The sequence below is a fragment of the Hippopotamus amphibius genome, chromosome 6, assembly GCF_030028045.1.
Source record: "Hippopotamus amphibius kiboko isolate mHipAmp2 chromosome 6, mHipAmp2.hap2, whole genome shotgun sequence".
Lineage (NCBI taxonomy): Eukaryota > Metazoa > Chordata > Mammalia > Artiodactyla > Hippopotamidae > Hippopotamus > Hippopotamus amphibius.
Genome location: NC_080191.1, coordinates 136,528,780 through 136,551,297, shown reverse-complemented (window position 1 = coordinate 136,551,297; position 22,518 = coordinate 136,528,780). Strand labels below are relative to the sequence as shown.

Genomic DNA, 22,518 nt, shown 5'->3' with positions numbered 1-22,518 from the left:
CCCGTGCGCCACCACTATTGCCACCCAAGAGCCTAGAGCCAGTGCTCCATAACAAAAGAAGCCACCGCAATGATAAACCCGTGTACCACAATGAAGAGTTGCCCTCCCACTCACCACAACTAGAAAACGCCCATGCGCAGCAATAAAGACCCAACACGGCCAAAAATGAAATAAATAAATAAATAATAAAATAAATCTTTAAAAAAAAAAACTTAAAGCTATTTACCTAGAGCCAGAATTAGACTTTAAATACATAGTTCTGAACCTCAAAGTTGTTCACATTTCTAACATTTCACAGTTCAACAAAACACTGGGAAAACTTTGTTTTGAAATGTTCAGTAAATTACTAGCATATCTAAGCCAGTTTCCTCACTGGAAACAAAACTGCACTGCATATAAGATCACCATGATCCTTTCCAGCTTTCAAAATACTATGATTATGAAATCCTATATATACATATAGTATATACACACATATATATATTTAAGTGTGTGTATACAATATCTATTTACATATTTATATCCAATTATCCATTATATATCATATATAACCACACATCTGTGTGTGTGTGTGTGTGTATTTTCATTAAGGAATTTGTACATAATTGACTAATAACGATAACCTAAGTGTTCTTATTTCCTGTCTTTTTCTTCCTTTCTTGTTTTCACCTTTAAACAGTTAAGAATTTTCTTTACCCACAAATAACCATATAAATTACGATGAGTTTTTATTTAACTCGTTTAAAAAAATACTAAAATTAGAGTAAAATATACAAATGTATAAATGCACAAGGATAAAGAGACCAGAGGAGAAAACAACAGGAACAGTAGACAAGATATGTCAACAAATCTTTAACAAACGAAAAAGAGGCAGGATTTAGAGCTAAGAAAGCTGAACACCAAGCAACTGCAGAGAATTCCAACAGGAGAAAAGCCAATTCACGTAGCAAAAAACAGAAAGGATCAGGAATTTGAGACACCAGATACCATAGCAGACATGAGACAGAGAACTAAAAAACAAGGGAACTGGTTGAAAGCCTATAAAAGTAATCTCCCAGGTCCCCTCTGCCATCCAACCAGATAGGTGACTACTATTCCCCAATCCCAGCAGGAAAGGTAGTTTATTTTGGAAAAATGACGGAAGAGTGAAGCACCAGGTCCAGGGGCATGGTAAAAGAGGGCAGAGAGATGTTCAACTAAAAGTTACAGGGGACTTCCCTGGTGGTGCAGTGGTTAAGAATCCACCTGCCAACGCAGGGAACATGGGTTTGATCCCTGATCAGGAAAGATCCCACATGTGCCACAACTACTGAACCTGCACTCTAGAGCCGGCAAGCCACAACTATTGAACTCATGTGCCACAACTACTGAAGCCTGCATGCCTAGAGCCTGTGCTCCACAACAAGAGAAGCCACCACAATGAGAAGCCTGTGCACCTCAATGAAGAGTAGCCCCCGCTCACCACAACTAAAGAAAGCCTTCGCGCAGCAATGAAAACCCAACACAGCCAATAAATAAATAAATAAATTTATAAAAATAAATAAATGTTACAGGCATTAAGTGAAAGTCTACAATCTAACAGTAAATACTGTAGCCCTGTGTGCGCCTGGATCCAAGAATTCAGACAGAGGATTCTTTTCTCCAAAAACTAAATAAACAGTACCTGGAAGAAGATATATAAGTATTATAACCAAGCCCACCAGTTAACAAGCCTTGCACACAGTAAACTTTTTTCTTTTTTTTTTCTTTTTCTTTCTTTTGGCCGTGCCATGCAGCTTGTTTTTTCCTTTTTCTTTTTCTTTTCCAGTCATGCCATGCAGCTTGAGATCTTAGTTCCCTGACCGGGGATTGAACCCAGGCCCTCTGCAGTGAGAGCTGGGAGTCCTAACCACTGGACCACCAGGGAATTCCCCACAGTAAACTTTCTTCTACAAATATTTTTTCTGTTAACTTTTTAGTAATTACACAACATAAGAAAACCAATCATGTGATGAAAGTCTTCATCATAAGAGACAGAAGCCAAAGAGAAAAATAAAAAAGCAACTCATAGTAAACCAGGAACATGCAAGAAAATTAAAAAAAAAACAGCTAATATACTCAGAAATATATGAGAAGATGATCTAGCAAACAAGAAGAGAAGGAATATCCATAGAACAGGAGAGAAAGCTTGAAATTCAAACAAATGATAATTTGTAAAAATTCAATACGGTTAGGAGATACTATCAAAGCATTCGTGAAAAGTTGAAAAAGAAAAACTAGGAGACAGGGACTACCCTGGTGGTGCAGTGGTTAAGAATCTGCCTGCCGATTCAGTGAACACGGGTTCAATCCCTGGTCCAGAAAGATTCCACATGCCATGGAGCAACTAAGTCCATGTGTCACAACTACTGAGCCTGCGCTCCAGAGCCTGTGAGCCACAACTACTAAGCCCACATGGCACAACTATTGAAGCCTGCTCACCTAGAGCCCATGCTTCCCAACAAGGGAAGCCATTGCAATGAGAAGCCTGCACACTGCAACAAAGAGTAGCCCCTGCTCACCACAACTAGAGAAAGCCCATATGCACCAACGAAGACCCAACGTGATCAAAAATCAATAAATCAATGAATAAAAAATAGGAGGCAAAAGAAGATCAATCCAAGAAGTCCAATATCCAATTGATATGCATTCCACAAAGAAAGAGCATAGAAAAGAGATAAAGTATCCAAAGAATAATTTTAAAAATTTCCAGAATTGAAAGACATGAATTGCCCTAAATCCCTGGGACAATGAATTTAAAAAGACTTATACCAGGCATACCTCATAAAACTTTAGAAACGAGGAATACAAAGAAGAACCTAGAAGCTTCTAAAGATAAAAAAAAATGGGGAATCACAATAAAAGGCATAGGGCTTCTCAGCAGCCACATAGCAAACAATGGAGACTTGCCTTCAAAATTCTAAGTGAAAATTATTTTCAAACTAGAATCTATATTCAGCCCAATCACAGATCTAATATGAGACCAGAATAAAGACATTTTCAGATATGCAAAGGCTCCAAATTATACCTCACACTCACCCTTTTTTAGGAAGGTACTGAAGGATGTACTACACCAAAAGGAGAGGGTGAACAAAGATGACCCAGATTCAGAAAACAAGTGACCTAACATTTGAGGTAGGTTAAAAAGTACCGGGATGATAGCAGGCCCAGGTACCAGGGATACTTCCATGAACAAGAGAGAAAAATCCTTGCCCTCAAGGAGCTTACATTCTAGTTTAACAGCAGTTCTCAAAGTGGGTTCCGTAGACCCTAGGGGTCCCTAAGACCTCAGGGGATCCAACAAGTCAAAACTATTTTTATTATAATACTAAAACATGGTTTACCTTTTTTACTGTATTGACTTTTGTGCTGATGATGTAGAAGCAATGACAGGCAAAATTGCTGGTGCCTTAACAGGAATCAAAGCAATGGGAACAAATTGTACTAGTAGTCATTGCATTCTTCACTGCAACACACAGTTTAAAAAAAAAAAAAAAGGCAGTTTCACTTAGGAATGTCCTTGATAAAGCAGTAAAAGTCATTAATTTTGTTAAATTTCAACCCTTGAGAACACATTTTAATATTCTGTGTGATGAAACAGGAAATATACATAACTGCTGCTGCATACTGAAGAACAATAGGTACCATGAGAAAAGCACTTGTGCAGCTGAATTACAAGTTGAACTAGCTGCTTTTATCATGAAACACTACTTATTTTAAAGAACTAACTATGAATATTCAGACTTGAGTATCTGACATTTTCCCAAAAACGTATTGACAGTCTTTCACTTCAAGGAAAAGTGTCAATTTGTTGCCAATGATAAAATTTGAGCTCTCAAGCAAAAATCAAAATGTTGGATAACTTGCATTTATCACCATGAGACTGACAGCTTCTCAGCACTTAAAGATTTCTCTGATGAGATCAATGGTGATATTAACAAATGGGAATTTTTTAAATATTATATAACTAAGGGTATCAATGAACCAGTATTCTCCAGTAGACCAATGCATAATGTCACAGAATCATGTATGAGTAAAAACTCCATTCACAATGCAAGACAGACGAATAGATTTTTTTTTTTTTAATTTATTGGCTGCGCGGGCTTTCTCTAGTTGTGGAGAGCAGAGGCTACTCTTCGTTGTGGTGTGCGGGCTTCTCACTGCGGTGGCTTCTGTTGTTGTACAGCATGGGCTCTAAGCACATGGGCTTCAGTAGTTGTAGAGCATGAGCTCATTAGTTGTGGCTTGTGGGCTCTAGAGTGCAGGCTCAGTAGTTGTGATGCATGGGCTTAGTTGCTCCATGGCATGTGTGATCTTCCCCGTTCAGGGATCAAACCCATGTCCCCTGCATTGGCAGGCGAATTCTTAACCATTCTGCTATCAGGGAAGCCCAGACCAATAGATTTTAATGTAACAGAGCGTGAAAAGGTCACTGATACAGTTTCAAATACCACAGTGCAACCAACCTTTAAGAAACTACTACTTGTCAGGTTCTGCAGTAGTATTAAGGAAGTAGTAGTAATACTTCAGAGGTATTATTCAGTACTAGTATTCTGGAGTAGTATTTCAGAAGCCTTTCTGAAAAGGCTATTAAAATACCACTTTTTCCAACACATCTGTGTGAATCCAGATTTTTTTCATATACTTCATTCAAAAAACTCATCACAATAGACTGAATACAGAAGCAGATATAAGAATCCAACTGTCTTCTATTAAGCCAGGCAGTAGAGATTTGCAAAAATGAAAAATAATGCCACTTTTCTAAGTTTGTTTTGGAAAATATAGCTATTTTTCATATCAAATATGTTATTTATGTGACCAAGTAATGGATTATTGTTACTTTTAAGTGGATTAATAAATAAATATCTCAAACTTTTCTGTTTTAATTACTAGGAGGGCAATATTTCTAGATATAGCCCATGTGGATAAAAGTTCTTAGGATCTTGGGACTTCCCTAGCGGTCCAGTGGGTAAGACTCCGAGCTCCTAATGCAGGGGGCCCGGGTTCTATCCCTGGTCAGGGAACTAGATTCTGCATGCATGCTGCAACTAAGAGTTCACATGCCACAACTAAGACCTGGTGCAGCCAAAATAAATAAATAAATATTGGGGGAGAAAAGAAGTTCATAGGTTCCTCAATAATTTTTAAGAATCTAAAGGGATTCTAAAACTAAAAAATGTGAGACCCACTACTCTAAGGTACCTACATTCATCTCCATTCTCCATTTTTGTCCAGCTTATTAAGTCCCTATATAAGGCATAAAGAAGTGGGGGGGGGGAAGGACATACATCTAGTTATGTACCTTGTTGGTGACCAAAAAAGAGACTGAGGGGTGGGTGTAAATTTTTCCTATGTTTTAATTTCTAATAACATAATTCATCCATATTAGAAGAATAATTAACTCAGAAAAGTTAACAGAAGATTATAAAATCCTTCCTTAGAGCAACAAAGTGAAAAAGAGGTTAAAAAAATCACTGTCATAAATCTATAAGTATTTTTTCAAGCAACACATTTACATTTCAAAAAAAAATCACACTTAAGTATAATTAATCTCAAGAAGAGAAAGCAAAAAGCCACGACATTTCTTTATTACAGTTAACTTCAAATATTTATTCAGAAAAGGAAGTCAACACTAAGAAAAAATCAGAGGTAGATCCAAAAACTGAATTCCTATCACCTCCCTAGATACATACTTACCTCTGGATTTCCATACTGTCACTAGCATATAATTGAATATATTTGCTCACTGAAGTCACGGTGGTCAATATATATCACACACTCCTAGTAAGAAAAAACTGTTTATATTTAACTCCAGTGGTAAGGTACAATGCATGGAAAGATCCATTAATAGCTCTTTCTGATAAAAGAAATGATGAATTGAACACAGATTTTTAGGAATCCCAGAACCTAACAATTTTTCATTCCATCTGTAAGCTGAAAAGGCAACACAAGGACAGAACTCCTAAGGCTCTCTGTCTTCTGTTCTCACTCTAGTCTCTATTACCTACTGGTTGTAGTCTCATGGTCTCAAACCACATCCAACTACTCCTACTACAGAATTGAAGCCATGACAGATAATGACTACAGTAGGGCATCAATTTAACAAAAACATCTTATTGTAAAGTTTAGGTGACTGATTGAAGATGTAGAGCCAAAATGTGTTCATTCAAAAGAGAGCTTAAAGGCATACACAAGTAGTTCCTTTGTCTGGTAATCAATAAAGGTAGAATAAGCATTTATCTTTTTCAGAAAGCAGGCAGTTAAGTGAGAACAAAGATTCCTAAAGGACATGACAGTTTATAATTATTTCACCACTATTCATTCATTAGTATATCAAACTATAATCTTTTTGATCTTGGACACATGACCAAAAAGGGGGATGGAGAGGAACAGTCACTTCAATGGGAAATCCACCTCAAAAAGGTAAAGTAAAAATGGGGTTAACATCATTTAGCATAGGAAGAAATCCACAAACAAGTATAGAACTACCCAAGGCAATAAAAAGAACTAAGGTAAAATTCTAGCTTAATGAGCAAAATAAAGCAAAACTCAAAAGAGATACAGAATTGTCAAAACACTCCTCCCAGCACAACTAAAAATATGCAGACTAGCATCTTTTTTAAGCATTATCAGTCATAGGAATTTTCTCTCAATGGTGTGAAAATGAAAGCGGAAAATATACCTATACATCTAATATAACAATCTTATCACACAAGTATTCCAACTCATAACACAACTCTTTGCTGAAACTAGTCAAGTTGGTAAGGCCAGTTAATAGGTGCCAGCTGCCTTTATCTTTTTCAGTTTCAAACATTTTTAGCCCTCTTATTGAAGAACATACAGGAATAAAGCACTACCATTTAGCAGGAAATCTCCTTTGTCTGCAAATAAAGTGAATATTTATAGCCTCTAGGGCTAAAGGGGCTCTCAAAGGATACCCAGTTTCCTCATAAGGTTACACCTGTCATGTGCGCCAACCCTTAAACCTGAAACTCTGCATATCTCCTTACTTAGAGCTTTTATGGCTAATTCCAAAGATGACAACTTGAATATTTTTTGTGACAACACAAGACATTTAAATTTCTTTAACTACCTAGTACCTAGTTAGTTGAAACACAAATAACTTACTGCTAATTCCGAAAATGTAAAAAGCAAAACAAACAAAAAACTGGCCTCCACTGTACATTTAAAGATATACAACCTCTGAAAGAAAAGTTAAGGTTGACCTAAAATCGAGAGCAGGCAACATGTATAACAGTACATTATAACCTCTCACCAAAGTAAACAGTTTAAGGGTAGCCATATGTTCTTGGTCTTTGACCATAAGGCCACAAGTCCTTAAGTCAAGGAAATAGATGAGTGTTTAAGGCGAGTATATTTATTTGCTAAAAAAGGAAAGTCTGTTTCACCCTGCACTCTCTCTCCTCTCAGCAAGCGAGTGTGAGCCGGGAAGGATGGGAGGGAGGGGTGGTGAGTAGGGTGGGGGAGGGGGGAGTTGGAAGGGGAGGCGGATTTAAAATAAAGACAACGGAGTGGGTGGGACAGAGTTGCAGCCTCCCTCACGCTCCACCCTACCTATAGCTAGCAACGAAACACCAGTCACACCTTACAAGACGAACCCAGAAACCCAAAAGCAGCTATCAAGGATCAGGGGCTGGCGACAGGGGTGGCGGTGGGAGAGGTGTTGAGGAGAGAAGGGGGAGAAGGCTAACTCTGGCTAACTCTCCCTCACAATTTCAAGACTCAGGGCCTAGCCTAAGGCCTGCGACCGCGTACCACCCTATGGCCGCCACCACCCTAATGCCACAGCTTGGTCCTCAAAGGTCAGAAGCCGCCAGGTGCGGAGCGCATGCGCACTGCGCCGCTCTGCACGCCACTCCCCCCCTCCCCCGCAGCCGCCGCAGCTGCTGCTGCCGCCTTCACTGTACAGACTGCTCCAGGCCCGTGCCGCCTCACGCCGCAGTAGGGCCTCGGAACCCCTCAGCTGCGGGCGCCGCCTCTCAGGCCCCGGACGCGGGCATCACCTGGATTCCGGCCTTCGGGCTTACACTTCCCGTAAACCTGCAAGTGCCACAAACCTGGAAACGTTTCTTCAAGTCTGGGCGCCGCCGGCGTCCACCGAACTTGCTTCAGTTTAAGCTCACCGCCTTCCTGGTTTTACCGCCAGGCTGCGTCAGCCGAGCTTTCGAGTGCATCGATGGAGGCTGCCAGGCGTTAGGAGTGCCGAGAGAGTAGATTGTCACGCCGCCAATTTTTTGTTTGGTGGTGGTTTTGCGTGCTTCATTATTTGATTTGCTTCTTACCAAAAAGCAATAAAGGTGGGGATTGAAGAGTGTTATTGCCTTAGTAATCGTCGTTATCGTCACAGATAATCAGTAAACAAATCTGCATTATAGGAAGTTATGTTTAAGACACCCACACGTAGCAAAATTGATTATCTCATGCTGGGAGAAGAGGAAACTGGCCCAATAATAAATCATGGGAGAGTGCCTGTATAGCGTCAGAGTCGTGTGTGATTAAATTGTAATGATTTATTTGCAAAAATGCATTAAAAGTCGGTGTTTCTTCTGCCCTAAAAGTGAAGGCACAGGTTGGGCGCAAACTTTTTTCTCACATTAAAGTAACTGGTTGGTTGAGGAATGGGGGAAGACTGCCCAAGGCAGGGAGAGGTTTCTTCTGGAAAATAAATGTGTAGTGTTTTTTGTTATTTGAACCAATGCAAATGAAAGCAGTTCAGCATTTTCTGTAACTCATAAGACTTTACCTGTCCTTGCATGAACATCATTTTTTCCTTATTTACTATAAGTAAGCATCAATAAGGAGGTAAATTGTTGGCCTTGGTTTGGGTCAACTGAGAACCAACTCATTCACAACTGCTGCATACCTAAGCTACAGTTTTCCACAGATATTTGAGATGGGGAAAATCATCTCCACAATTATATTACTCATAAATGACTGTACCTTAATTAACCTGTTTTGAGGGACCATTTTAAAGCTTAACTACAACACTACGTGTTTATTTTAAATAATTCAAGAGCTGGGGGTGGGGTGGAAATGAATCTTTGGGGTCCTGAATTTTATTGGAAACCGTATATCTGTCTGCAGGCTGTCAACTGAACTTTACTCTCAATGTTTGTGTTTGTTTGTTTGTTTGTTTTTACCAAAAATGTATTTTGAAATGTCTTTGGAAAATATTTGCTATTTAAAGAAACAGCATCATTAGAACTTGGTGAGCATTTATTAGTATGTGATTTCAAAACCTGGGTTTGGTGTGTTTTTTTAAAAAACTAAACTTCCCTTAGGTCAGTAGGAATTTGTGGTTAGACACTGTAGATCTCTCATAGCTCCATCTAATATAAACACCACTATTGGTAAGTATACCAAGAGCACCATGCCAGAAAAACCTATGGCAAAATCTATTTCGTGTAAATTATACAACTATTGTATCCAAGCCTTCCCTGATAAACTTTAAAGTGTTCATCTTTCCCTCAAGCTCAGTAGATGGAATTTGAGTTCAGACTTAAAAGTCATGTGCTTAAAAGGGTAAAAAAGTAGCTGATGAGCCTCCTGATCCCTTACCAGACTTTTAATAGTGGCTGTTTTGAGAGCTGTCTGTGAATACACATTTAACACCTCAGTTTGAGAGCTATTTGAGCACGACATCCATTTAGCTGACTCCATTTTTGTCATTCTGCTAAATAACTTTAGAAACAGTTTCATAAAGGATTAAAGTTTTATGGTTATTTCCCTCTAATAATATCAGAAATAAAGTGGTCACAAATAGTACCCCAAGACTAACTGTAAAATCATGTTTCTAAATTCATATAACTTTGGAAAGTGTGAGTATTTGAGTCTCTTTTGTAGTGTAATAAAATAAAAGCAAACACATGTAATTTACTGATACCTAAAAGCTATTACTACTGGAAACTTAAAGATCTTAATTATTTCTCCTAAAAGTAGCAATAAATGAAATGTTTTAAGAAGAAGAAAAAACTTCAGAATTCAAGAAAGACAAAGTAACAATTCTAAAAAATGTGATTTCCATCTTCCTTAAATTCACCAGCCGTGAATATTTTAATCTGAGTAGTGTGGTGACATAAAGTTACATATAGCTTCTATTTATGTATATTCTAGAAACATTAATGTATTAAGTTGTAATTGTGTTCTCTTTTTACAAATGTTTCAGGTTGCTTTGATGGAACTTCTCAAAGTATCTGTTAACTTTGTGTTAATGCCTTAATCAAAGGGTGGAAGATATAGGAATCAAAGCTCTATAATTGCTTTTATTTTTAGTAAGAGTATAAGATCCAGGAAAACGAACAAGTTACCTTTAACACCAGAAAGACTGCATTTATATTCAGACTACTCAAAAATGTCCCCAAAGCCACACTTGAAGAGGTATATTTGTTTACACACAGGTAAATATAACTTTCCATATGTAAATATTCTTTTTTCATATGTAAATATTCTTATGTGAGGGGTATTTATATGGCCACACTTCTCACAGCAAGCTTTGTCCTGCACAATACGGACAAATGACTCAGGAATATAGATGTGTCCTTCCAAATAACAGTTTCCGATGAAAACACTCCAGGAATATAATTTTAAATCGTAGCTTGGGGGTGGGGGTGGAGGGAGGACTTTTCTCCCGGCGAGCTGTTTTATTTTTTTAATAGTCCACTAAATAAAATTAGATGGGCCACAAACTTAACATCGATTTTTTTTCAAACTCAGAGGGATAATCATTTTCTTTTCAAAATTAGGAAATCAATTAGAATGTTTCCTGGAATACTAAAGAAGAGTTTCTGTAGTTCATTGTGGGAGAGGTCTGGGTGCAAAGAGTAAGGGAGAAGGGTGAGTGTCCTGAACCCTCAAAGAGGGAACGAAGTCAAACTGACCTTGACCAAGCGCTAAGGAAACACTTTAAAATGGAATCTGTCAGGGAACAGCTGCTCGGGAAATGTGTTAAACCAACCAGCCACTTCGAGCCGGGTTTGTCCGTAGAGGAGTCGGCTTGGTCTCCCGAACGCGAATAATGGGGTGAATCACAAACTCCCCGGGGCAGGGAGCTTGGTGAAGACCCAGGCTCAGCTCTGGCCGCGGGCCGGGAAGCCCCTAAAAGGAGCTGCGCGGGCTTGAGAAACTGTAAAGGACCCTGACTCCGCAGGGTGGTGAAGTCAGGATGAGAGGCTACAAGGTTTCGGGTGGCGGTAGGGGGGAGCAGGGATGTAGGATTGGAATTCGGGATCAGGATACGGAACTGGGGACCCGGGCGCCTGATGCAGGGCAGGGTTGCCAGGCAGCAATGCGGGGCCGAGCAGTTGCGCTGCACCTTGACGCCCGGCGAGGACGCAGGGTCGGATGCCAAGTCGGGATACCCCATTGACTCCAGGAGCCGCGCACTTGTCAGTTTCCTTTTGGCCACGCCCCGGCGGAATAAGTCCAGTTCCCCTGTGTTTAAGTAAGCCGTGACACCAACGCAAAATCCACGCCTAATTAAATTAATTATGGATCCTTGTCAATCCTGAATTAATGGCTAAGAGCGCAGGCGGCCGAGGGATCTGAAAACCTGGACTGCCTGGGACCTGCCTCTTCTTCCCACTCCCTCCGGTCCCCCTTCGCTGTCCTCCCTCTCCAGCCCCAGCCAGCCTGGACTTCAGCTTTAGTCAATCTCAATCTCTGTCTTTCTCGCGCATTCTCTCTCTCTTCTCTCTCTCTCTCTCTCTCCCTCTCCCTCTCTTCCTCTCCCCACCATCACCCCCACCTCCCAACCCCCACTTCCCCACCCCCAGGTAGTGGCGCGGGTGCTTCCCGGGAATGGACTCCCTCCGAGTTGCGAAGGGGAGGTAATTTACTCAGAACAAGGGGCCGCCTTTGCGAAGTATAAATAGTGAGACTTCAAGCGCTGCGTTGCTATCAGATCTGAACTCTCCGCAGGAAGAATTGTCAAAGATCTTAACATTGAACAAGCGCGCTCCGGCTGAGAAGCATCAGTTCCCATTTCCCTCCAGCGCTCCCCCCCCTTCCTCCTCCTCCTCCTCCTCCTCCTCCTCCTTCTCCTCCTCTTCCTCTTCTTACTTCTTTTCTCCTTCTACTTCTCCTCTTTCTTCTTTCTTCTCTTCTTTTTCTTCTTCTTCCTCCTCCTCCCACTCCTTCCCCACCCCCTGCCCCATTGATGTGTTATTATTGGGGGGGCTGGAGCAGTAAAAAAAGAAGAAGGAAAAAAAGAGCGGGGCTCGGCTGGGAGAGGTTGAGCGCGGGGCTGACCGGCATCCGCGGCGATGGAAGAACTTACGGCGTTCGTCTCGAAGTCTTTTGACCAGAAAGTGAAGGAGAAGAAGGAGGCGATCACGTACCGGGAGGTGCTGGAGAGCGGGCCTCTGCGCGGGGCCAAGGAGTCGACCGGCTGCGCGGAGCCGGGCCGCGACGACCGCAGCAGCCCGGCAGTCCGGGCGGCCGGCGGAGGCGGCGGCGGCGGAGGAGGCGGAGGCGGAGGCGGAGGAGGTGGAGGAGGTGCAGGAGGAGGAGGAGCAGGCGGAGGAGCTGGAGGAGGGCGCTCTCCCGTCCGGGAGCTGGACATGGGCGCCGCCGAGAGAAGCAGGGAGCCAGGCAGCCCGCGCCTCACCGAGGGTAACGGCCTGACCGCCGGCCGCGGTTCCCCTTCCCGCTTTCCTGACTCCTTTCGGGCGGGAGAGGACCTCAAGGCCCAGCCGGGAGGAGGGCGGGACGCGGAGAGGGCCCTTGGACCCCAGCTTTGGAAGCTACAGTGAGGATGGAGGGGTGGGAGTCCGGTAGTGTGCACGGTCGTGGGTGGGGTCCGAGTGCGTGGGGGGGGGGGGGCGTATGAGGTTTGCGCTCGCCCTTCTCAGATGCTCCCGCTACTCCCATTTCACCGAAACGTATTTTCACCAACCGAAGGACGGGCCCGTAGCCCAGACGGCCCGCAGGCTGACCGGGAAGTTCGCGGGGCCGGGCTGTGGAAGGGGCTGCTGGCAGAAGCTGTGCCAGGCGGCGGAATTACAGTTAGCATCTAACGCAGAGTGTGCGGGAACCCCTATCCTAGGCCCGAGGAAAAAACGAAAAGGAGAGGAAGGGGAGAGAGATGCAGAGACAGAGAGATTGATTGGGATTTCACTCTGGAGTCTCCCCGGGTTTCGGACTGCAGCTAAGAACCACTCTAACTCCGCGAGGACCGTAGATCCCTGGAACTTAGGGCCCCAAACTTCCCATTTTCTTTGAGCTCTGAAGGTAGAATGAGGCCAAGGCAAGCTAAGGTTCAGGCTGTGAACTGTTTCTTTCGGGAGATGCGTTAGGCGCCTTTGTTTGTTTGTTTGTTTGTTTTTCGACATTTACTGCATCGCATCATCCAGTACTCTGATTTTGTGGTGGAATTATCCTTTGGTGCCAGACAAGTGTTAGGAAAAGGCTTTTTCTAAATGGTGGAGCGTCCTGTACCAATTCAAAAGAGTTCAAAAATAAAATTAATTTAGCACTTGGTTCCTGCAGTAACTGGTGTGCTGCCATATTTTTCCAATTAAGAAAATATGTGACATGCGTAGAATCACATATTTAAGCAAGCAATTAAGTTGTTTATAACACAGTCTGTTCTTGTTTAGGCCAATAAGTGGAAATTTGGGGGCGAAAATAGATTATATTAAGTCTATTAATCAACTGGAAATGTGGACATCTTTCTATTTGAAGCCCAGAGAAAGTTTGAGAGGCTTGCACTGTGGATGGCACGAAATAAACAAAGCCTTCTCACCCCTTTGGCAGAATCTGAAGCATGTGTTTTCATATTTAATTTCATTACAATAGCAATGGAAATATTTTCCTATTAACCTGGCTTGAGTTTATGCTATTATTTTATCCACTTCTTCCTGGAGGAAGGACAAATGTCCACAAAACGAACTCTGAGAAATAGATATGCGGGAAATACTTAAGATCACTGTAACTGGAATGCCAAACTGGGCTGAGTTCCAGAGGTTCTTCTTCTCCCAGACGGGGTACCAAGTACTCCTAAATTTGGGAAGTGGTGGCATAACTGTCAGGCAGTCCAGTGTACCCTCCAGGCCTGAGTGGCCAGCTCCAAGCCCTCAGTACACCAGCAGGCCCGACCGTGAAGTTAGGGTCTGAACCCCAGGCAAATTTAGTCCTGGGATTGTTGATTTCCAAGCCCAGGGCAAATATTAATTTCTCTGCAGTTGGGCTCTTCCGGAAATGATTTTTAACACCTATGCTGATCGGGATTCTGGGCTGGGAAGAACTGCAAACAGCCTCGATTATCCAAACTGAGCTTTGGCACCTTAAAAACTCAAGTCTCCGACTCAGGCGCAGAGGATGAAGGTTCCAGAAGGCAGCTTATGTTGATACCGGCTCCCCTGATGTCCTTGTATGCTCACACTCTTGGAGCTCCTGTTTTTAAAGGGAAGAGACGGAAGGACAGGAAAGTGGCAACGGATGTGTGCAAACCTAGAGCAGAAAAATGCATATTTTATTAAACATCCGAGCTGCTGGATGCATGAAAAGGCTTTGAGCAACCAATAGAAACAGAGGATCCGAATGTTCCGCTTGAACCTGTTGATCTCTGCGGGTTTAAGCATTTAGGGTCAAGTCTGCCTTTCCAATGGGGAGGGAGAAGGAGCGAAGGAGGCAGCGGTCTGTTTCGCGGGCTACCCGAAGCTGATTTTCCGCCTCTCGCCTTCTGGCCGGGTGTGGGCAGCGAGCCCTCCAGGCCGCCAACATGGCGTGGGCGCCTCTGCTCAGGCGACTGGGATTCGGCAGGGGGGCGGGGGGACAGGGACTGCCTGGCTGTCCGTGGACCGTCCGCGGGATTTGGCCCGAGCCCTGGGTCAGCACAGAGAGCCGGGGGAAGTGGCTCCCAGCGCCAAGCAGCGCCGAGGTCTTGCCCTCCAGCTGTGACCCTTCAGCTCAATTGTTCCCAAATTAGACCAGCAAGTTTGAGAGATGAGAGAGCCGGCGGCGGCCACCGCTGGCCTGCGAACGGCGCAGCGCTCTAGGAACGGCCGGTGCAAGAGGCCAGTCCGTGGCCTCGCCGTGCTCTTCTGCCGGGATCGCGTTCTGTGACCCGCGGGGTGCGGCGCTTTTGATTTCTGTGAGTGGGAGAGAGTGACTGCAAGAGAGGGTGAGTGGAATTGATTTGGTATTCGCAGGGGAGGGCAGGGGACTGTGGGGTGAATAGTGAGGAGGTGAGCTGAGGCCACAGTTGCGAAAGGGTTGGGTGGGTGAATGCCACCTTGCTCGCGGGCGGCCGCCCAGAGTTGATCTTTTCGAGTATTCAGGATCCTCTTCCTCGCAGCGGGGTGAGGAACTGAACAGGAACTCCGGGAGGGGGCAGGATCCTCCATCCTTCTGGAGACAAATCTGGTAATGGTTATTTGTTGTGTTGTTTTTGTCCGTGTGTGTGTGTTGCTGTCTGCGCGCGTGGACGTTTGCGTGTGGTCCTGTTCGTTGCGCCCCCTCCAGTGTCCCCGGAGCTGAAGGATCGCAAAGAGGATGCGAAAGGGATGGAGGACGAAGGCCAGACCAAAATCAAGCAGCGGCGAAGTCGGACCAATTTCACCCTGGAACAGCTCAACGAGCTGGAGAGGCTTTTTGATGAGACTCACTACCCGGACGCCTTTATGCGTGAAGAACTGAGCCAACGGCTGGGGCTGTCCGAGGCCCGAGTGCAGGTACCCGGCTGTGAGGAGGTCGCGGGGAGCAGAGGAGGGGCATGCCTGGGGCTGGAGAGTCGCTTGGGATACACACGACGAGGGTGCGGGTTCAAGTGTCTGGAGTGAGGTGAGAAGGGAAGAGATGTCTCTGCTAGAAGTCTTATTTTCCAAAGTAGATCTTAGCCTTAAAGCCTTCCACCGCCCACCCCCCCCCCCCCCCCCAATCCCAACATATGTTCCCAGCAGAAGAAAGCTGTGCTGGGCTTGCTCCCAGAGTTTCTATAAACCACACCCCACCCCCTCGCCTTACGATGCCTTTAATGTGGTTTAATCCTAATGGGCCTACTTTTATAAGCCTTAAAAAAATCCCACAGAAAACGTTTTATCTTCTGGATGCCTTAAAAGTTACAACGAATATTTTGTTCGCCCGAGTTGGGTTTCCTTGAGGGTCTGCTCTGGGATCTGGGTTTGCCAAGCGGATATGCCAATTAGGTTTATAGATGTACAGACTATAAAGAAAATTAGCAACTGTTAAGTGCACAAATTTACAGTCTGCCGTTAGCGGTCGTCTCAAACTGTGTGTGAAATAGCGGAGAAATAAAATAAATGTTTGGTCACTCTTTGTTCTCTCACTTAACGAGGGAAGGGAAACTGAGCCTACAGAAACTTGATTTTAAAACAATCCACGTATCTTAATATTGACATTTCCAAAGTCTGACCCCAGCAAGTGCCACACTCAATGAAGTTAGTATTGGAGCAGATTTTCTTTACTGGTTGTGGGGGTGAATGTAATGGGAAAAGTAGGCTTCGGCAGCACTTAAGGGAAAAAATTATATACATACATGCATACATAATCCTTTTAGTTTTATAGAAAACGAATTTAAATGTTTCAGGTTGTATTTCCACTCAAATAATAAAATAGGAGAAAACGGTGGTCATTATTTGTTTGAACACATGGAGCAGTTTTAGGCCTGAACATCTGCAGCTGTTACAAAGTATCACTGTAACAGATACTCCCTAGGTCTCCAGGCATAGAGACCACCATCTGCAGCTAACTATGCGATTCTTATGGGGCTTCCCCGCATCTTGTAATAGGATCAGGACAAAAACAGAGCAGTCACGTTAAAGGGGAAAAGTAATAATAGGCTGCCTTGGTCATCACAGCATCAACAGCAGAGCCTTCCTTTTTAAGCCTCTCCTACTTTGCTCTGTGTACTGAGATCTCTAGAGGCTTAGCAACCCCTTAAAGACATGGTGATAATTATTACAGTTGTGAGCATTAGTGTATCAGTTCCAACTCTTCTAGGGGAAAAAAGAGGCAAGAAGCCCCAGGCCATGTGAGTACACAAAGGATGCCACCCTGGCATGAAATCTACCTTTCTATTACACTAAATGGCAGGGGAATTTTTGAAGATTTCCATTGACTGTGACACTTGCTTTCAAAAATAAGAAAAAAGCTCTGAAGCAATATTTTACTTTCATGTTTTTTAACATTAATTTGTGAATCAGTCAATATGCTGTATTATTGGAACATAATGCTATATTATTGGAGTAAAAAGCAAGCTTTATTTGAATTTCTTAAAATCTGCCATACTGCCTCTAAAAGTTGGCAAGTTTATTTAAGAAGATAATATCTGGGAAAAGATAGTATCCAGGGGTTACTTTATTCATACCCCACTCCCATTTCACAGAATGTTCTTTTTTCTTTTCTTATAATAAGTGAACTTTATTGCTGGTATTTATTTTTTCATATTTTTATTTAAATTTTGATTTGTCTTCTGGACACTTCACTACTATTCTAACTGCACTCAGCGGCTTTTTCTATAGAAGAAAATTAGATTATCATGATAATGGCAGAATTATTATGCTACCATGTTACATTCTGCTGCACAGAGGAACAGAGAAATTCTAAACTTCTTTGTAGTGAGGCTTTTATGACACTAATTACCTCTTCCCCCACTCTTATCCCCCCCCCCCCCGAAATAAAAACAGTCACTATTTGCTTTGGTGTTTGGTTTTTCTTGAAGATGAAACTAATTAATATTACAGGCTATTAATGAGCACATTCTTCTCAGGTCTTACTGGGCAAACATCTAAACCCATTATCACTTTAGTATCAGGTATCAGGGCAAGTTTTAGGCCTTGGGGATTCTAATTGTGGAAACATGAAACCTGGACTACAGTAATTTATCAAGAAACAACTTACCTTGCAAAAGTATATGAAATCTATCTATTTTTGTCATTCATTTATGTTTTTAACTTTGGAAATTAAGATTCTTGTATACAATTCAAAGCTTGCTTGCTATATCTCCCAATCCTTGCCTGAAACACTACTCTTTTTTCATTGTACTCCTGTAAATTAAAAAAATTTTTTTGAGTCATAACATCTAGATTTTATTTGTAGGTTTGGTTTCAAAATCGAAGAGCTAAATGTAGGAAACAAGAAAATCAACTTCATAAAGGTATGCTTCTCAGACAAAGAACATTTGATACTTTAAGTAAAAAGAGTGGTAGAGAATATTGTTATTAAGAAGACAGAAAAAAAACCTTATCGAACATAACTGGTCCTTATTTAAAAATTTGCTCTGAAGGTAGTTAATGAGAGTCCTAAAGTTTGGGAGTAAATTACAATGATTTTAATGTTGGCAGCAGTTTAGGAAAATAACAGTCCAATTCCAAAGGAAATAGTTCTATCTCGGTACCATTTGGAGCCTTGCAAAACAATGCTGGACATGTTAACCTCACTTTATTGTGTTTTGTTCCCCCATTTTTTACAGGTGTCCTCATAGGGGCTGCCAGCCAATTTGAAGCTTGTAGAGTAGCACCCTACGTCAATGTAGGTGCTTTAAGGATGCCATTTCAGCAGGCAAGTACAGCTCAGTTTCAACCTGTTTTTAACTGCAAAAAGACCTGCTTGAACTGCTGAACATCCCCTGTTTCTAAGCCCCAGTATAGGTGTCTGTACAGTTAGAGAATCAATTTTCAGTTGATATAGCGGACCTACTCCCCTTTAAAAACCTACACAGTGTCAGGGGCAAATATGCCTAGTCCTTTCTGTTCTCATGGGAAACCCACAGAGGCCTGAGGGCAGCAATTGGTCCTTTAAAAATGCACTAAAGATTGCACTTGGGGAGAGGAAGGAAAAGCCTTTTGATTAAGATTTTGTCAGATCCAATATAGAGGTTAGTCCTAAGGTGTTTCTAAGCAAATCTCTAAATATTTTTCTAGGTATTTTCTACCTCTTAGTCACATTAAATGTCTCTGACTGAAGATAAATAAACAAACAAACCAACCAACAAACTCCCAGCTCAGACTTGATTTTTTTAAAAAAGCTGCAAAGTTTCATATCTAGTAGAGAGGGAAGCATTGGTCTTCCCAGGGACACCTTGCCACTGCAACCCGTTTCTTAGCCATAAAGAAACCTTTAAGACTACATTTTAACAGTACAGCCTGCAGCAATGATTTAATCCTGGGAAATCCCAATGCTCCGAACTCCCCATTCTCCAAAGCTAAGCATGCAATTCTTTCCCAACCAGTGCCTCACCTTCCCCATCCTCGGTCAGGCCCCCTGCTCCGTAGGACTGTGAAGTCATGAATTAACTCTCAGATGCCAGTGTCCTGGTTGGGGGAGACACCTGGGTACATCTGCATATTGAGCATTAGTGTTAGGGAGATCTTAGCTGTCTTGGCACCACTGGATTCTGGTATCATGATGCTAGGCTTTTGAAGCAAGAGAGAATGACTGGAGAGAGAGGGGAATCTTAAAAGGAGAACCTTACTACTTAAGGTCTGCAACATCAGCATCAGCACCAGCTGGGAGATTGTTAGAAATGCAAAATCTGTGGCCCTAAACTAGACCTTCTGAATCAGAATCTGCATTTTAACAAGATCCCAACGTAATTTTAATAGCAGTAAATGTTAGAAGTACTAACAATTGTGCCAGTTGTGATGAAGATGCAATAACTTCCCTAAGTGACATTTTTAAAGTTTTGCAATTTGCTTAATGGTAATTCAGTGCTTTAATACTGTGGTAAGAGGTGTATGACAGCATCAAGAGAGGAGGATAATGGCCCTCACCCCGTCGCCTGTCCAATATACATTGTTATTTTGAGGAGCGTGATATATTAGCACAATAGCAATGTCGCCCTCTGACAGGCCCAGCTCCTGAGGGGGCGGCCACAATTCCTGCAGACGGGAGTCCCTGGGACTCAAGGGGATAAGCCACACTGAGAGAGTTGCAGAGACTCAGGGGCACTGGAGTATCCCTGTGGTGCCCTAGATTCAGTAACAGACCGATAAGGTCAACCAAAGGCCCCTTTCCCGTCCCCTGCCCCAGCCTTCCCCTAGCTAAGCTGGACGCCGTTAATGCTCTGTTTCTATTCTGTTGTCACCCTAGGATAGTCATTGCAACGTGACGCCCTTGTCCTTTCAGGTTCAGGCGCAGCTGCAGCTGGACAGCGCCGTGGCGCACGCGCACCACCACCTGCACCCGCACCTGGCCGCGCACGCGCCCTACATGATGTTCCCGGCACCGCCCTTCGGACTGCCGCTCGCCACGCTCGCCGCGGACTCAGCTTCTGCCGCCTCTGTAGTGGCTGCCGCCGCTGCCGCCAAGACTACCAGCAAGAACTCCAGCATCGCGGATCTCAGACTGAAAGCCAAAAAGCACGCGGCCGCCCTGGGTCTGTGACGCCAATGCCAGCGCCAACATCGCGCCTGCAGCGCGGCGCGCAGCCTGCACGCCCTCCGAGCCCCGCTGCTTCTCCGTTACCTGCTCCAGATCTCAGGAGCCGAGCCACTTTCCGCCCCGCTGATCGCCCCTTGCCCCCTTCCGCATCCCGGACTCGGAGGGCGGGACCCGGGATCCCAAGAAGGGCACAAGATCCGTGGCTCCCGACCATTCACCTACCCAAGGGCCTAGAATTTGGCTTTGTAGGGGTGGGTTTGGTAAGTCTGGAGAGAGACTGGACAAGGGAGTGCTGGGACAGTGGAGTGTGGCTCATGGCAAAACTGCAAGATGGACTCTTGCGTAGAAATAAAAATCCTGTTAATAAAAAGTGAGGGGGAAAAAGTAGAAAAGACAAACCACAGAGTAAAAGAGAAAGGGAACTTTTTGCTATACGGCAGAAACTGCAATCGGAGAGAGAACCAAGGAACAAAAAAGAAAAAAAAATTAAAAGTATTTTGTACATTAAAAAATATGGAAAACTAACCTGGAGGAATCTCAAAAGAATTGGGGGTGGGGGGAGTTACCAACTTAAAGTGTATGTTTTTTAAAATGGGCTAAGAAGGCAAAACAGAAGGAAGAGAGGTATACTTATTTAAAGAATTAAGATGAAAAAAATGTACGCAGCTGGGAAGTTCACAGGTTTTGAAACTGACCTTTTTCTGCGAAGTTCACTTTAATACAAGAAATATGATAAGAGAGGCGGGCCTCCTTTTACATTGAATCAGATACTTTGAGTTAAAAACCACCACGTATGGAAGAGCAAGAAGAGGGAAGACAGTATAAAAAAGGAGAGAAAAAATGATATTAATACAAAAGTGATACTACAGACAATGATTTCTCTGAGAAATTATGGCAGAACTGTCCAGACTGCTGACAGTAAATTCCGGTTTGCATGTTACTTGTATTCCATTGATGGTGTCTCCCCACCCTCCCCGCTTTACTCACACGCACTTAACTCCATTTTCATTTTCAGTATGAAAAACAGTACCCAAAGCATATGGAAATTGATATATATTTCTATCTATATATTTTTTTGTCCCGTCTTTAATCTTGGGGGACAAAAGAAAAAAGTCTGAAGGGCAAAAAAGTTACACTCTGATTGTCCCAAGACAACAGAGGCAGGTAGAAGATGTGGGGAAAGGAAAAAGAAAACAAGATAAATGAAACGATGAAGGTACAGCGCCTCACGTGGTGCCTGATACATAGTGGGCGCTCAGTGTTAGTCCCCTCCCTCCCCCTTTCCTTATATTCCCTCTTGCAGAGTTCCCAAAGTCCTATTTGAGGACTGTGCTTTATTTCCCCCTCTCTGTCCCATCACACTCACTTTAAACAACACCCAGCTAGATACAGGCACTAAGTTTGTGTAAAATATGTTGATACACACGAACAAAGTTTATTTTGGCTATAAAGTGTGAACTGATGGTTGACTTTCAACATTTGCATTTTTCTCACTAAGGTGTATATTCAAGTAATTTTTTTGTTTTTCTCAGTTCATGTAGCTATTTAAACTGGGGTACCCTGGACTAAGCAATCTGTATCCCAATTCTCTAAAAAGTCTCCTTAGGTTTTTTTTTTTTTTTTTAATCCTTTCTAATTTACAAGAACGAGGAAAAGCTCTTTTAGCTGAACTTTGGTATGCGGTTGAGCTTTGTAACTATTTGTTCTCCATGAAAACAAAATTATTTATATTTGCCATATTTTTTCTAGTGTATTAAGTTATTTTAAACAAAAGATGCTGTTATTTCATGACGTGTTGTCGGTACAAAATGTTTCGGTCTCACCTCTGTTAAACTTTTTAAATAAGTGCCAAGTTATTAATTGAAGACACTTTGCGATCAATTGAATGAAAATAGTATTGTTTCGTTTGATGGGGTTCGCGTCATCTTTGTTCCTGTTACTATTAAACTATCCGGGATAGTCTTTCCTTCTTCCTTTTTGATGAATGTGTATCTCTCTCGACTATACAAACTTGGAAAAGCGCTTGCCTCTGCTCCTGCGTGCGGCAATGAAGGGACTGTTAGAATGATGGCTTTGTGGCTCTCGCTAGCACTGAGAGAAAATGCCCCCCACCCGCCCCATTTTATCCATCCAGCACAG

General features: G+C 43.0%; 2 protein-coding genes across 6 annotated transcripts in view; one reads left to right on the top strand and one right to left on the bottom strand.

Annotated features, from left to right (window-relative positions):
• Nucleotides 1-12,502, bottom strand: part of RSRC1 (arginine and serine rich coiled-coil 1) — a 441,996-nt gene extending 429,494 nt beyond the window's left edge. For 2 of the 5 annotated variants that reach the window (XM_057737930.1, XM_057737934.1), the window contains exon 1: nt 5,716-5,758. In XM_057737930.1, coding sequence (XP_057593913.1) covers nt 5,716-5,743 — 28 coding nt within the window. In that variant the 5' untranslated portion in view covers nt 5,744-5,758. Of the gene's footprint in view, nt 1-5,715; nt 5,800-8,096; nt 8,192-12,374 lie in introns of those variants that run through there. The other 3 variants (XM_057737932.1, XM_057737931.1, XM_057737935.1) reach the window with 3 other exon arrangements.
• Nucleotides 11,906-22,316, top strand: SHOX2 (SHOX homeobox 2). The gene is made up of 5 exons (XM_057737936.1): nt 11,906-12,648; nt 15,502-15,710; nt 18,097-18,154; nt 18,470-18,558; nt 20,125-22,316. The coding sequence occupies exons 1-5, from the start codon at nt 12,300-12,302 to the stop codon at nt 20,380-20,382; spliced, it is 963 nt and encodes a 320-aa protein (XP_057593919.1). The 5' UTR covers nt 11,906-12,299; the 3' UTR covers nt 20,383-22,316.
• Nucleotides 22,317-22,518: the final 202 nt, after the last annotated feature.